General features: G+C 43.7%; 1 protein-coding gene across 1 annotated transcript; it reads left to right on the forward strand.

Moving 5' to 3' along the window:
• Window positions 1-1,759: 1,759 nt before the first annotated feature.
• On the forward strand, window positions 1,760-15,880 carry LOC310942426 (polyhomeotic homolog 3; the record flags this gene model as incomplete). Its single annotated transcript, XM_083907806.1, has 13 exons — window positions 1,760-1,969; window positions 3,574-3,738; window positions 3,821-3,898; window positions 5,724-5,882; window positions 5,957-6,046; window positions 6,140-6,341; window positions 7,952-8,701; window positions 9,217-9,494; window positions 10,322-10,481; window positions 10,558-10,672; window positions 11,769-11,898; window positions 13,851-14,136; window positions 15,726-15,880. Exons 1-13 carry the CDS (start codon window positions 1,793-1,795, stop codon window positions 15,878-15,880), a joined length of 2,745 nt encoding a protein of 914 aa, XP_083763932.1. The 5' UTR covers window positions 1,760-1,792.
• Window positions 15,881-16,108: the final 228 nt, after the last annotated feature.

Raw genomic sequence — 16,108 nt, forward strand, 5'->3', positions numbered from 1 at the left:
GCCCTTACTGCTTAAATATATTCAAACCTGAGTTCTCTGAATGGGGAACTGCACTTTGTAATCATCCTATATCTTTATGGGGCCCTGAGCGTAGGACATTAAATATAGTCATGTTATTTACACTCACTTTTTTTAACTTCAAGAGGTCAGTAAAATGACTAGAGGCCTAGAATTTATTTTTACGTTCGTATTCAAAGTGAAACATTTAACTGATACTGAACCTGAATTAAACAAGTAAACCAGAAGCAATCTTCAACTACAAAATAAAACCAAATAAATTTAGCTATAAATATATGTATATATCCTCCTGTAAATTTTATATATACACACACACAAACACACACACACATATTAACTTAATTTATAGGAAAATAAACCCCAATGGAAAGCACACAGTCAGTGATGCCTGTGTGGATGCGGTGAGCGCAGCAGCATCATCAGCATCAGCATCATCAGACTCCCTGCATGTGGAAGGTCCTCCCGCACTGTGAGCGGTGCTGTGTCGGTGCCTGTTTTATTATTGCCTGTTGTTACAGCAAAAAAAAAAATAAAAAAAATCTCAATTTCAGACAGTATTGACGCAGCATCAGCGGCTTCTTGACTGGGACAATGTGCCGGGGTTTGGTCAGTTCCTGATGGCCCGCGTCGTTCAATAGCAGGCAGGTATACACCGCCGACAAGAGGTGAATGCTGTGCATGCGTTAGGAGAGAGCTGTCTGAGAGCGACAGCCTGATTGTGTTGGATTTATCCTCCTGAATTATAGACAGTGCACCTGAGACGAGGTTTCGTGGTGGTTTTATGCTTTTATTATAGTCGCGATCTGGTTGCAATTAGTGGCTCTGCAGCAAAAACAAAGCTCAATTAATATCCATCATGTCCCTTTATTCTCGTGAAAACGGCAGATTATTTCATTATTTCTAATTGGCAACATCTTGATTCATTTATTATTCGCATTATTATGAAAATAATTGCCTCCCATCGTTGTCACAGATGTGTGAGTGGCACAAAGCACCGTTAATCAATTATGTGAATGATTCACTTTGTTTTCCATGTCTTCATGAACAATGATTTCACAACAAAATCCATATGTTGTCCTTCTCCTGTCCTTTGTTTCTAACAGACTACTGTATACATTTCACTGTTATAAGTGAAATTAATTAGGTCAATGAAAATAAAAGAAAGTTTATTCCCTAAACCGTATAGGTAAAGCTGTATAAGCCTATATACAGTGTTTGCACTATTTTAAAACAAATTTAGATAAAGATAGTACATTTGTGCTGCATTATGGACCAAGAGCAGCTAGTGCAGCAACCTGTATTATTTTTATTTCCATAGCATGAAAGTGGATTCTACTTGAAAACGATAAATGATAAATAAATCATTTGTCCATGTGCTGTCAAACATCACAGAAATAGGAGGATGATCTTTTAAACAGTTCAGTTTCAAACATAGCAGACCATCATCTATATGTGACATTAAAGGTGCAGTGTGTAAAATTCTGGTGGATTAGTTTTCATTTGGCAGACATTGAAGATAAGTGTGCAATCTCCTGATTGTATGAATAGTTTTTAAAAAATATATTATTAATTTGCCTTTTAAATGTATATCAATAGCTTGGTCAGATCTACGGAGGCCCACAACAGACTAACTCAACATCATGCTAAATGAAGGCTACATTTTTACCAAATTTTACATACTGTACATTTAATGTCCCTCAGACTCTGTCCTGATGAATTAATGTCTCATATCATCACAGTTTCACCATCACTGAATCTGTGTGTGACCTGGGAGATGGAGAGGCAGAGCACAGGGGAGAAGCAGGCAGCAAAGAACAGAACGGTGGCCTCCATCACCCCTGCCACATCAGCTGCCATCACCGTGGCAACAGTCAGCTCCAGTAGCACCACGTGCACTCAGGCGCCCTCAGCCTCCCTCGGCATCCCACCGTCCGAGAGGCACGCTGTCCAGGTAATAGACAGGACCAGAGGTGCATGAGTTTTGTTTTTGGTTTAACATCACCTTCTCCTCAGTATTCAAAATTAAATCAACATTTCATTTACTTTATGTTCTGAACATTTTGCCAATTTACAGAGTGCATTAAGTATAATAAAAAAATAATAATACTTTACTCTTTTGGACAAAACGTGGTCTTTATGGAATCATTTAATAAGATTCCATTAAGGCTGATCATTTCTTCTGTGAATGAGTTATTTTCCCTCCCTGTTGCCATGGCAGGCTGGTGATTACATGCTATGAACTGTGGGTAAATACCTCAGGCAAAGGCTGCAGAAATAGTCTAACAGAAAGTGGCCATATTGCTCAAAATGTCCAGAAGCGGGAGAACACACTGCGAGGGTGCAATGTGACTGGACATTTGTGGGAATTATTCCACACAATAAAGAATATATCGAAGCTCTGTGCTCATACAACGACAAGCCATCTCCAAATAATTGGTAGTATTGTTGCTCTGCAGTGAGCACACCCAGGTAACAGACAGCACCCGTTGTTTAATTTTAAAGGAAGGCAGTAGGAAAAGTTAAAGACAGCACTGTGTACTTCAGCGTGTATTCTCTGGCAATGTGTAATACAGGATGTCCGGGAAATATATAGTCTCTTGTAAAACATTATTATTTCCTCTGTATGTATGGCAGTTGACCTAATTGGGTGAAGGACAGATTTGGATGAAACAACGTAGGGAAGAAATCATTTGATGATTAGATGTTGGTGGTGATTCAATGCATTCTGCTATTAATACTGTTTTCCCAAACAAAGATGAATTTAAGAACATATAACAGGGCAGTCCATGGCCAAGAGGAAAGGAAGTGGCCTTGTATCCGCAAGCAAGGCACCCAATCTCTATTGCAATACTGGTGTCTAAAAAGGATGGGTTAAATGCAGAGGTCAAATTCACTGTATCACTATCAGACACTATTGTGTGTGTGAACAAAAATAACACATTCTAATGAATATAACAAAATAGTTAAAGTATTAAACAATGAAAGTTTGATTTATGTTTGTTAGGTTTGTCCTATTACTTTTGGTCCCCTAAAACGTGGGAGGCACATATAGAAAGTGTTGAAATTCTGACACTATTCACTTGATTTAGATGGAAAATGTACATCCAAATCAAGTGAATGGTATAAGGCAAGGGCAAATGCCCTCAAATTAAAGCTAAAAGTGTGCAGTTAAAGCACATCTTGTTTGTTTCATTTCAAATCCATCCAACTGCAGGCTTCACAGTATGCGGTTCAGATCCCAGTTTGATCGGAGGCCTTTCTGTGTGGAGTTTGCATGTTCTCCCCATGTATATGTGGGTTATCTCCAGGTACTTTCAAGGGCTTCCTCCCACAGTCCAAAACATGCAGATTAGGTTAATTGGACTCTAAATTACTCCAAATGTGTATGAGAGTGAATGGTTGTTCATCTCTGTGTGTTGGTCCTGTGATGGACTGACGACCTGTCCAGGGTGTGACCCCACCTTTCACGACCCTCATATGGAGGACTTTGTCCTGTGTGCTGCATAGAGTGGACTGAAATTTTATTTTGTAAAGCACATCATGTTTTTGTGACAGGTGATCCAGCACGCCATCCACAGACCTCAGAGTATGGCAGCTCAGTACCTGCATCAGATGTACGCAGCCCAGCAGCAGCACCTGATGCTGCAGACAGCAGCTCTGCAGCAGCAACAGCAGCAGCAGCACAGCCCCCAGCTGCAGAGTCTGACCTCCATCCAGCAGGTCAGTGTATGTACGTGTGTGTGTACATTTTAATGTGGATGAAAGAGTGTGAGAGTTAAAATGTGTTCTCACCTCTTTTCAGGCTTCAGTCTGTCAGAGGCAGCCTCCAACGTCATCCACTGGCAGTTTGGTTCAACCTACTGGTGTTTCTTCAAACTCAGTAAGCATGGGCCCCTGGGGGTGGGCTTGGCCCCCGCCGGTGGCGGCCCTGCTAGAGTCACTCCCCGGTGAGGTGGGGGGGGTGCTTGCTGCGGCGCCCCGGCGGTGCCCTGGGGTGGACCGGCGCGTCTCTTTTCCCCTGGGCGGGTATAGCGGTGGAGGCGGGTGGGCTTCCTGGTATGGGGGGCCTCGGGGACTGGAGGGGGCGGGGCCTGGCCCGGCCTGGGCTGCCTCCTAGCGGTGGGTAGGGCGGGGGCCTGGACTGTCGTGGTGGATGCCGTGCTGATCTGGCTACAGGTCCTACTGGCGTCCGGGGTGTGGCGCTCACTGGTGGCCTCCCCCTCTGGGGGAGCGGGAGCAGACCTGACCCTGCCACGCCGGTGGTGCCCGTGGAGAGCTGCCGCGTCGCCCCTGTCTGAGCGGGCTGGCCTCTTCTAGGCTGGGGGGCTGGGTGGGCAGGGATACACGGCTCTGCTAGTCAGGAAGCTAGCAACCGGCCTGGGTGGTCAACCTTGTCTGCCCTCCATGCTCCTGCACCGGATCTGGTTAATCACTCTCACACACCTCCCGGGTACCTGTGTCCCGCCCGCCTCCCGGCTGGGCTGGGGTCGGCGGTTTGGGCTGGGGGGCCGCTGTGGAGCTCCGGGGCGCTGGCGGCTGCGGGGGGTAGTTGGGTCGGTCTGTCAGGGGGAGCCCCGGGGGACCTGGCCGTGGCTTGCCATGACCCTTGGGAAGGGTGATGATGGGCGGCGAGCTGGTCGCTCGGTGGGGGCTGACTTTGGGCGCCTTGCCCTGGGTGGACGGTGGGTCCCTGTGCCGGGTGGGCGTGGGGTTCACCGTGAAGGATCTTTCGGCCTCTGACCCTTACCTGTGCGGGGGGGGCTTGCCCGGGGCGGATCCGGGATCCTGCTGTGTCCTGTTCCTTGGGGACCCCCGGCTGGGATCCCTACGTGAGCCTCTGCCTGCTCCCCTCTGGGGGAAAAGTCGTGTGGTTGGCTCCGGGGTAGGCGTCGGGGTTAGCTGTGGCGGGCTCTGGCCTGCCTCCTGGGGGGTGGTCTGGGTTGGAGGCTCTGCTGTCCCTGGTGGTGGGCTGGGCTGCCCTGGGGACCTGGGTGGGCCCCGGGTGCGGGGACCTGGGGCCTCAGGGCCTCAGGGCCTGCCTCGGCGTGTGGTGGGCTGGTCTGTGCCCGTGGTGCTGTCGCCTCCTGCCCCCTCGGGGCGGGCTCTGGGCAGGGGGGGGGGCGCTCAGGCTCTGCGGCTCCCTGCCCTGGTCTTGTGCAGGGTGGACCTGCAGCTGGCCCTGGGTCGGGCGGCTGTGGGTCTCTTCTGGCCCGGGGGGCCAGTGGACGCTCCACGTGCCTGGGTTACTGCCGTCTTCTCCCGGGGGGCTGGGAGGCGGCGACGCGGTTTTCACCATTCCCGATCACACCAAGTGACAACCTCCGCACATACATATACATTGATGCGCGAATACACAGACATACAGATACACACACAGACAAACTCTGGTTCATGATAGAACAAATATAAACTGATACAGCCGTTATGAACAAGGTCACCTTTTCTATATGTGGTTGTTAACAAATTCTAATGGTACTGTACTTATACAAATGCATATCATTGTTGTTAATGTTGTAATGTTGTCATTATTGCCTTAGTGTGTTATGCTACTAATTTCTATCTAGTGTCTCTCTCTCTCTCCCTCTCTCCCTCCCTCTCTTTCCCCCCATCTCTCTCACACCTCCCTTGTCTGTAATCTAATATACAAAAGTGCAAAAAGATAAACACATTAGTAATTCTGCATTTTCACGCCTCCCTGAATCCAGATCACTTTACCAACATCTCCAGTGACAGCCCCGCTGATTGGCCGCACCCACACATCCAACTCCACTGCTGCTGCCGCCACAGTGTCCCAGCAGGCCATGCTCCTGGGAAACCGACCAGCCAACTGTAATCAAGCTCAGATGTACCTTCGAACTCAGATGGTATAAGTCTTTTTTTAAAAGTGTGACTCATTTGCCCTACTTCTGTTTTTGCTGAATGTGTTTTTCTTTTGTAGCTTATTCTGACTCCTGCGGCTTCACTGGCTGCAGTTCAGTCAGACCCCCCCGCTCTCACCTCCTGCTCCTCTTTGCCAACCTCCTCTCAGGTACAGATTTTGCCTGACAGAAGAATAAGTAAGGCATGAGTGCCATGCGTGACTTTTAGAGCTATAGAACTTTCTGTCTTTGTTTATATTCAGGTGCAGAATCTGGCTCTGCACGCCCACTTGCCTGCAGCTCTGGCTACAGCTCACAGTGTCATCTTAAAGCCATCCACTCAGTCCCAAGCCCTGTCTCCAGCAGCCTCTTTGACCAAAACGTCAGTTTGTGCTTTGAAGGCCAACCAGCTGACTGACACCTTGAGTGAAGCAGGTCAGCCTCAACCTCAGACTTTAACCACAGGTTAGTTCATGTGTTCAAATCCTGAGGCGGAACATCAAAGTTTTCCACCAAGCTCATGTTTTTCAGTCTTAAGTGATGAGTCACACTAATGCAGGGGTTTTTCTGCTGCCAAACAATTACCTCATTATCTTTCAGCTAAGAAAAGTGACGCTGCTTCCCATTTAAGTTCATTCTTCCATTAATAGTTTTAAACAAATCAAGATGTCCTGTCAAAACAAAAGCTTACCAAAGCCAACAAATGTTCTTACCTTAAGATGATAGTTGTTTGAGATACTTAGACACACTGGCAGCATTGTACAGGTGCTGGTCATATAATTATAATTTCATGAAAAAGTTGATTTATTTCAGTAATTCCATTCAAAAAAGGAAACTTGTATAATGTATACATTTATGCCAGACAGACTGATATATTTCAAGTGTTTATTACTTTTAATTTTGATGATTATAACTGACAACTAATGAAAACCTCAAATTCAGTGTCTCAGAAAATTAGAATAGTGTGAAAATGGAGATTCACAAAGAGTGGACTGCAGCTGGAGTCGGTGCTTCAAGAACCACCACGCAAAGACGTATACAAGACATGGGTTTGAGCTGTGGCATTCCTTGTGTCAAGCCACTCTTGAAGAAGAGAGAGCATCAGAAGCGTCTCGCCTGGGCTAAAGACAAAAAGGACTGGACTTGTGCTGAGTAGTCCAAAGTTATGCTAAGTTAAGTAAATTTAGCATTTCCTTTGGAAATCAAGGTCCCAGAGTCTGGAGGAAGAGAGGAGAGGCACAGAATCCATGTTGCTTGAAGTCCAGTGTAAAGTTTCCACAGTCGGTGATGGTTTGGGGTGCCATGTCATCTACTGGTGTTGGTCCACTGTGTTTTCTGATGTCCAAGGTCAACGCAGCCATCTACCAGGAAGTTTTAGAGCACTTCACGCTTCATGCTGCTGACCAACTTTATGGAGATGCAGATTTCATTTTCCAACAGGACTTGGCACCTGCAAACAGTACCAACAAAGTACCTGGTTTAAGGACCACGGTATCCCTGTTCTTAATTGGCCAGCAAACTCCATAGAAAATCTATGGGATATTGTGAAGAGGAAGATACGATACGCCAGTAATGGAGGCAAAAGGAGCCCCAAGTATTGAGTGCTGTACATGCTCATACTTTCCATGTTCATACTTTTCAGTTGACAACATTTCTAAAAAAAGTTTTTTTCTATTGGTCTTAAGTAATATTCTATTTTTCTGAGATACTGAATTTGGGATTTTCATTAGTTGTCAGTAATACTCATCAAAATGAAAAGAAATAAACATTTGAAATATATCAGTCTTTGTGTAATGAATGAATATAATATACAAATTTCACTTTTTGAATGAAATTACTGAAATAAATCAACTTTTTCATGATATTCTAATTATATGACCAGCACCTGTAATGTGCATCATGCAAACCAGCCTGAGACACATGAAAATACACATTTTAGTCTGTAGCAGTGACTCTGATCATGCTGTTGTATAATTTCAGTAAAGAGCCTTTAAGTGACTGAAATCACTTTTTCCTTGTGTCCCTACTCGCTGCCATGTTTTCAGTAAGAACACTATTCATCACTTTTCCCGCAGCCTATTCTCCAGTGCAGTGTACCCATGCTCTGGTCAAGCAACAGCTGACCTGTCCATCAGGCCAGCAGGTGGCGCACCACCAGCTTGTCCTCCAGCAAGCCACAGCAGGTGCTTTCAACCACAGACAGCTGCAGCCCATCGCCCTCAGAGTCACTCCACAGGAAACAAACTCCCACCCTCTTCCTCTTTCATTGAAGAGACTGACCACACCCAGCACCCAGTCACAAACCACCAGTGACCTCCAAGCACCCTCTTCCTCCTCTTCTTCTTCTTCATGTGTCACCAGTGTGTTTGCATCATCAGCTCAGCCTCAGCCTCCTCCTCTGGTGGCTGCGCCACAGCGTCGGACCTCATTCCCACACATGCAGAATCAGCCTCCACCTCCCCCTCCACCTCTGGTTCTCCCCAGGTTGCCCCAGAACCCCCCAGCCACCCTCCAGAGACTGTCCCTGCACTCGGTCCAGGCTTTGGCCGTCCAGTCGGGCCGGCTGATGCTGACAGAGCAGGAGCTGCCTGTGGCGGAGACACTGGTCCAGATGCCGTATCAGAACCTGCCTCCTCCTCAGACAGTGGCGGTCGATCTGAAGGTGCATCTGGTGAGACGTGGCGAAGCTCCGCCAGTGACTGAATCTCCGTCGTGTAAAGAGAATAGACTGAGCTCTGAGGAGATGAAGGAAGAATGTTCTCCAGGTCAACAGACAGACAGGAAACCAACACATCTCACTGTGTCTCCTAAGCAAAATGTTGCAGGTAATAATATGATATGTAATATTATATGAGGGCAACAAAAACATGGATTGGATGGATCATTTTTGTGGTCAGCAATCTGAGCATCAGATTTTGATGTACGCATAAATTATAAACACTACACACAATATTACATTTTATATTCTTCATTCACTGTATGTGAAGATACAGAAGATGATCCGTTTACGACTCGCATCCACATTATGTTCACTGCTGTGAAAACCCCATAAGGATATATTTACATGATTAAGGCACATACAACACATACTGTGCGTACTGTAAGATCAGAATAATGCACGTCTAAGTGTATATTATTCCGAATATTATATTTATATACTTTACGATACAATTTTTCAACTGTGACCTGTCAAAATGGCTGCTGATAAAAAAATAAAATAAAATCACAGTCCTTTGTTATAAAGCTTTGGTAAGGACTATGGGTTATTTGAATTTTAGATATTTAATTGCTGCAATAATTGAATTTTCCCCCTCATTCTTTAATGCTTTTTATTCTCCAGCAGGGATAGGTTCGCCTGCCGCCATGACTAGTGATTCACTGACCAGGGCACCACAGGCAGAGGAGCCGTCTCAGCTCACCATGACCAGCAGCAGCAACCCTCCACCTCTCTCTTCTACGCTTCCCCCTCCCATCCTTCCTACTGCAGTAAGAAGCCCCAGTCAGCCTTCTTCTGCCCCCGCCAGCCTGCCGGGAAGCCCCGACAGGATCCTCACAAACCATGTCCTCACCCACCTCATAGAGGGCTTCGTCATTAGGGAGGGTGTGGAGCCATTCCCGGTGAGTCACATGGAGGAGAAATGAACCAAAGCAAAGTCACTGAGGGGCCTCAGCTCGCTCTAGTCAGCAGTTGACGTCGTAGCTCACCCTGAAATCTTTAGAAAATGATAGATCATTATCAGCAGTGTAATCAGTGTGATGCCAGGATCAAAGAATTCCAGCGCAGGCACAGAGAATTCATTTTTTCCAGTAAAATCCAGCGAAAACTTGAAGGAATCTTAATCCACATAGATAAATACATTCTGAAGGGCAAACGGAAACAAATATAAGCAAATTCCTAGCACTATTTAGTTTCAATGTAGCTGTTGAAAATAAATGTTGAAACATGTGGTTATTACAGGATATAACTTTTTCATCTTTCGTATTTTTACTTTCTAACCTTTGTGCAAGGTGTCTTAAAATGTATCATAAATATAGTGTTTGATTATTAGTTTTGACACATATTAAGTTTTCAGACCTGGAGTAATCTTTGAATGTAAAGATTATTTACAGCAACAGGTTGGTTAATGTGGTATAGACTCAAAATAAACTACTGTTTGCGTGGTCTTAATATGGTCTTAATGGTTTTTGGATGATAGTGAAACTTCCTAACATAAAGGAATACTATTTTACAAGTTAGTACAGTCACTTCATTGTTGATTTTGGTCTCTTCACAGGATTCCGAAGAATAGTTTTGAATATCACCAGCTACCATTTCTTCATGTATACCAGACCGCAATGTCATAAAAACTTTTTTTTATGACTCCGTTTAGGGGTCGCCACAGTGGATCATCTTCACATGAACTAATATCTTGACATTGCTCATGTTTTTGCATATCTTGACGCAGGTGGGTTCGTTCTCGCTCTCAGGAGAACAGCAGGCTTCACTTCCAGAGTCACAGGAGATTCACACCAATGGGAACACAGCGGCAGAGGACAGTCTTCTGGATGCTGACCAGTCAGATTCAACAGACTTAGAAATGGAAAATGATGGTCCTGCAGCAGATGGTGAGGACTGTGTGTGTGTGCGTGCGTGTGTGTGCGTGTGAGACACTCACAAACAGCTGGTCCTGTGCAGTTTCAGAGCTCAGGGAGAGTGTGGCAGCAGTGCTGCTGCAGTGTGAATACTGCGGGAGCAGAGATTACGCTCAGACGTTCCTGCGTTCCAAACGCTTCTGCTCCATGACCTGTGTTAGAAGGTAAATAAACGAAACACACACACACACACACACACACACACACACACACACACACACGCACAGACTTAAGATGTTAATATGCATATATGTTCCTGAATATGGTAGGATTTACCCAAAAAGCAGAACTGGTGTGAAACTAAGCAGAACTCATATTTCAGCAGCAAAAGCACAGATGTCACTGATCACATTATTGATACTTATGTGCAGTTCATGTAAACCAGGACAGTGAACCAGCATACAACCTGAAACTGAGGAAGCTAAATGGAACTCACTCAACATTCATTTTGTTATCCAAGCGTGCGATTTCGCTACTGTGATCATTTAAAATGGCTGCTTAAATAAATTAAAAAACAACAACATGTAGGCGTAAAGCAGAAACTAAAGAAATGACATCCAAGAGGATCCAAGAACAAAGACAGAAGGATAAACAAGGTTAAGACAAAACTAGCAGAGAATACAGGGAAACATAGATTAGAGGAGGAATAATGCGAAACAGGTCAAGGGCAGGAAATACAACTATAAAGAGCCAGGGGAAAAAAGAAATAGAAAGAATATGTATAGAATAAGTAAAACAGGAAGCAAAACTCGACAAGAAACTACAAGGTATGGCACCAAAGCAAAATCGGGTAGAGAATCCTTGTTAATCCCACTATGGAGGAACATCCAGTGTCACAGCAGCAGACAATAAAAATATGCGCATGCACTATAAACACCAGAGGATATAAAATTATAGAAATATATAAAACATTACAAATAATAATAAAAAAAAACCCAGACCAATATATACAATATAAACAGGCTGTATTGTCTTCAAATACTATATATACATACAGTATATTGAACATAAAGTATCAGTGTGTTTCTATACAATACAGTGAATTATACATTAGATACAAATTAAATTAATTAACTCTTGGACTGAGTGTGTTAAAATTAAAGGCTTTTTTCTAGTTTGTTTTTTAATTTAATATTAAAAGATTGTATTATAACCAAATCCTATGAGAAATTACTTAAATGTAAGCCATGATTTGCTGTTTCATAGTTTCTGTGCGATTGTATCACCTCAGTGTGTGAGGAAGTGACTGACTGTGTTCAGGTTCAGTGTGAGCTGCACCAAGCGTATCACCATGCTGAAAACATGCCGCTGGAATCACAGGCCGATGGGCAGGAGAGGACGACCTCCAAGCAGAATCAACAGAGCCTCCAGAGAGCATTTCCTCAGACAGGTCAGTTCTCTGTGACAAGAAGACAGGAATATAGCAGAGGTGCTGCAGGGATCACTGGTCCAAGTAACACACACTTTCACCGGTTTCACTCAAAAAAGCATTTAAAAGCTGATATAGAAAGCTAATGTTGGCCACCTTTTTCCATTTTGTTTGAATAATAATTACTCTAATATTTTATTTATTTCTCAAAAGCATTTATTTTATAATTTGATGCTTTTAAACCTTCCAATATTTCCATTATTTTGGCCTTTACATGCTAGCAATAATGTTGTTCTTCCTTATTTGCATAGTAAGCTTCCATTTTAAATGGCAAACTGCACTCTCTGGCTGTTTTGCAAGATGGCAGCCTCTGTAAAAAGCAAGGCCCTTGCTTATGCTGCGTTCACTCGCAGCATACATGCGCATTGCAGCGTGAATGTTTACATACAAAGTCAATAATGCACCAATGTGAGCAGACGCAGACAATGGGCCAATTCCAATTCCTATCTTAACCCTCAATCTTAACCCTCAAGCTCCTACCCTTAATCTTAACTGGCCCTCAAAACCAAGTGTTGAGGGTTATTTTGTCACTTAGAAATGGGACACCCCTTAAATGCAGATACGTCTTCAGACTGTAGGGGGCAGAATAACACGAAAGCTGCGTCCAGTCTGTCAACTCCTAAAAAAGAAGAAGAAGAACACATTTACGTCACAATTATTTATTTATTATTTTATTTCAGTCAAGTTATTAGGTTGTCAGTTAGTTATAAGATGATACTCATACAAATACCACAACCACGGACATATTCAGCTGACAGTCACCACACACACCACGGCTTATTGAAGGGTAAACGATAGCAAACGATCGCGTGTGCGCACTGGCCGGCTATTGACAAAAGATTGTAAAATAAAAACAAATGTTACGCAACAATGACGTCAGTAATCTATAATATGGGTCTAAACTAAGATAATACTATTAAAGGGCCCATATTGTGCAAAATCAACTTTTTAATCATTTTAGTACTTCTATTTGGGACTCAGGGGGCCATACCAGTCCCCGCAATGTGAAAAAAACAAGACTCAGTCATGTTTTAGTGGTTCCACTTTTAGTGTAAGTATAGGCGATAAAACACGCGATGTTTAAACCTCCCACGCAGTAACATACAGCAAACATATGACAAGATAGTGCAGTCGAATTATTCATTTAGTGTAAAGGAAAGTGCAGAATTGGATCTTTAGATGTGTCGCTAAATGCATTTTAGAATACTCTCTTACACAAAACAGTCCGATTGTCTGATTTGCGTGAAGTTTAAACCTGCAGTTAAATCCTGAACAGAGCAATACAAACATCAACAATGTTAGCAAACAAGAAAAAAATTCTCTTTCTCTTCCTAGTTGGGAGGGCGTCCCAAACGTCCCGTTTGTGAACAGTGCTGTTTTGGCAGGTGATTGAACTGCTGTGGTGCTTCATCCGTATGGTATTTTTACCAAAGCATGTCACAGACATGTTCATTAGGACACCAGGGAACTAGGTTAACTTGGTGAAATATAATATAATATAATATAATATAATATAATATAATAATATGACCCCTTTAAAATAACAATGCTAGTCATGAAAATGACATGACAGGCATTGTTATGGACTGGTATTGCTAACGTCTATCCCGATGTATGTTTTGGGTCCGTGGCTCTTTATTCTTGCAAATTTTTCGCTCCTGCTTTGAGGTTTTAGAAAATTGATTTACCTTTTTAAGATCAGATGCAGTGTTTTACACATTTTTATTTCCATATATTCTGAGTTTTATGCTCTTATTATACTGTGTATTGTTCCGTAGCTTTATGAGTACAAATTGCTCCACTGGGTACATGTATTAATTTTTTAAAACATTATTTGTAACAGTGAACCTTCATATTAAATGTGGAAAAAAATAAAATTCAAGGTAGGTGACACTTGTCTTCACGCTCCACAGGCTCACGGGTCACATCCCTCAGAGGAAACTCAGCAGTGTTCACCAAGAGAAGAAGAGGAGCAGCTGCAAGACACACAGGAGGAGGAAGAGGAGGAGGAAGAGGAAGGAGATGAGCCTCCTGTTCCCATGAAGACCAGGCTACAAAAGCAGGCTGAGAGAAAGCGAGAGAGCGAGAGTGAGCAGAGGATCCCAGAGACGATCAGCGTTTCTGACAGAGAGGAAGACGCCAGCTGTCCGTCCCAGTGGAATGTGGAGCAAGTGTTTTCTTACATCAACTCCTTACCAGGTACTGGGAAAATGATTCATAATCTGCTACATGGCGCTGTAGTGGTTAGAGCTGTTGCCTTACAGCAAACAGACCTGGGTTCATGACGACAAAGGCCTTTCTGCATGTTTGCATGTTCTCCCTGTGTTTGGGTGTTTTCTCCAGGTTCTCAGGTTCAGGTCTTAGTACTAATATTCCTTTCAGCCGTCTGCCAGCAAAGGTAGTTATTATCAGTGTTCTAGACATAATTATCCATCATTGTCCAATCAGAATCGTCAGATTCAAGTCACTTTTTATGGTTCCGCCTCTTCTGGGGCGATTTCACTGACGTGGGGAATCGCCCGAAAATTCTCCCATTGACTGTCATGTTAAAAATGTTTTTTTCGAAAAACATACCCTCCAATGCATTTTTAATGAGGATTTATGTGCATGCACTAACGTGCTTGCGTCATATGTAAATTAAACAAAGAGATGAGGGGATATCTTCTCTTCTGTTCACTTCACGTCTCTCGATAAGTTGTTCGCCTCTCGAGTGGCAGCGATCTGAGCGAAGCGAAGCTCACCGTTTTAAAAAAATACTATATATAATAACATGTGCTCGTTTAATCGGTCCCAGCACTAACTGATAAGTACACGTAGTTTGACCAGTGCCACGGAGTTCACGCTTTCATACGTGTTAGCTGTTTATGATGTTTGTATCGCTCAGGGTTTAACTGCAGGTTTAAACTTCAGGCAAATCAGACAATCAGACTGTTTTGTGTAAGAGAGTATTCTAAGATGCATTTAGCAACAACAACATCTAAAGATCCAGTTCTGCACTTTCCTTTACACTTAATAATTAGACTGCACTATCTTGTCATATGTCTGTTGTATGTCTCTGGTAAAGGTTGTGAAAGCTCTCGATCCTTGATCAATTAATAAATACTTGACTTAATATGCTGCCCCTGTCTTTATGTGGTCGCTGGACACATCCTGTGTCCTGTTTAGCTGTTTTACATCATACATTAGATTCACGTAAATAATATTTGTTTATCAAGTTGCCATCTAGTGGACACAAGAAGGACTGTTAATCACCTAACAACAAATTGATACTGTCTTGCTTTATGCACCTATTGAATGGGTCACCTTATCATTATCAGAAAAAATTGCCCCCATTGAAATTTTCAAATGCTTGTGTTACTGCGACATACAGTAAAACAGTTGTAAGTAACAGACAGTACCATTTAGCAACTGTAGGGGGAGCCCGGGAGCAAATCCTACCCTGTGTTTCTTTAAAGCAGATGTCAGCCGATACGGATATCATGCTGATAATATCATCCACCCCTATTAGCAACCATCATTGTGGAAGCTATCCCACATTTGATGGACTTAGTCAACCCCCATTTCTCCCCAGGCGCAGATTGTGCTGCACACGGTTCCTGCACCTGGCTTGTGTGTGTTTACTACTGGTGTGTAAAAAAGTGAAGGGTTAAATGCTGGGGTTTAAATTCATTATCACTAATTGTTGTGTGTGCGAAAATAAGCAGTTGTACTTAGAATCCAGATTAACACTGTACACCACTACCTCCCACCGAACCAACCAGCTGCTCTGTGCTTTCTTTTTTTCCCAGGTGATCCAAGTGTAGCCGAGGAGTTTCGTTCCCAGGAAATCGACGGCCAGGCTCTGCTGCTCCTCACAGAGGATCACCTGGTCAGCACCATGAACTTAAAACTGGGACCTGCTCTGAAACTCTGTGCCCACATCAACTCCCTGAAAGACACATAAGTGTTGATACATTCCTACTTACCGACAGCAAGTTCATGTTGCTCTGGACCAGGACCAAGACGAAACCGGGATGTTTTTCTTTAACCATGAAGCACCGCTCTTTGTCTGACTCACAGAGGCCACAGACTGCAGTTTTCCTGTGATCACTGCCAAGGATTTCACTTGCGACGCCTCCAACTGTTCCCAGCTGTTTGTTTGTCACAGCAGACGTGTCAATCTCACAGCTGA

This window comes from Microchirus variegatus (assembly GCF_963457635.1).
Source record: "Microchirus variegatus genome assembly, chromosome: 21".
NCBI classification, from domain to species: domain Eukaryota; kingdom Metazoa; phylum Chordata; class Actinopteri; order Pleuronectiformes; family Soleidae; genus Microchirus; species Microchirus variegatus.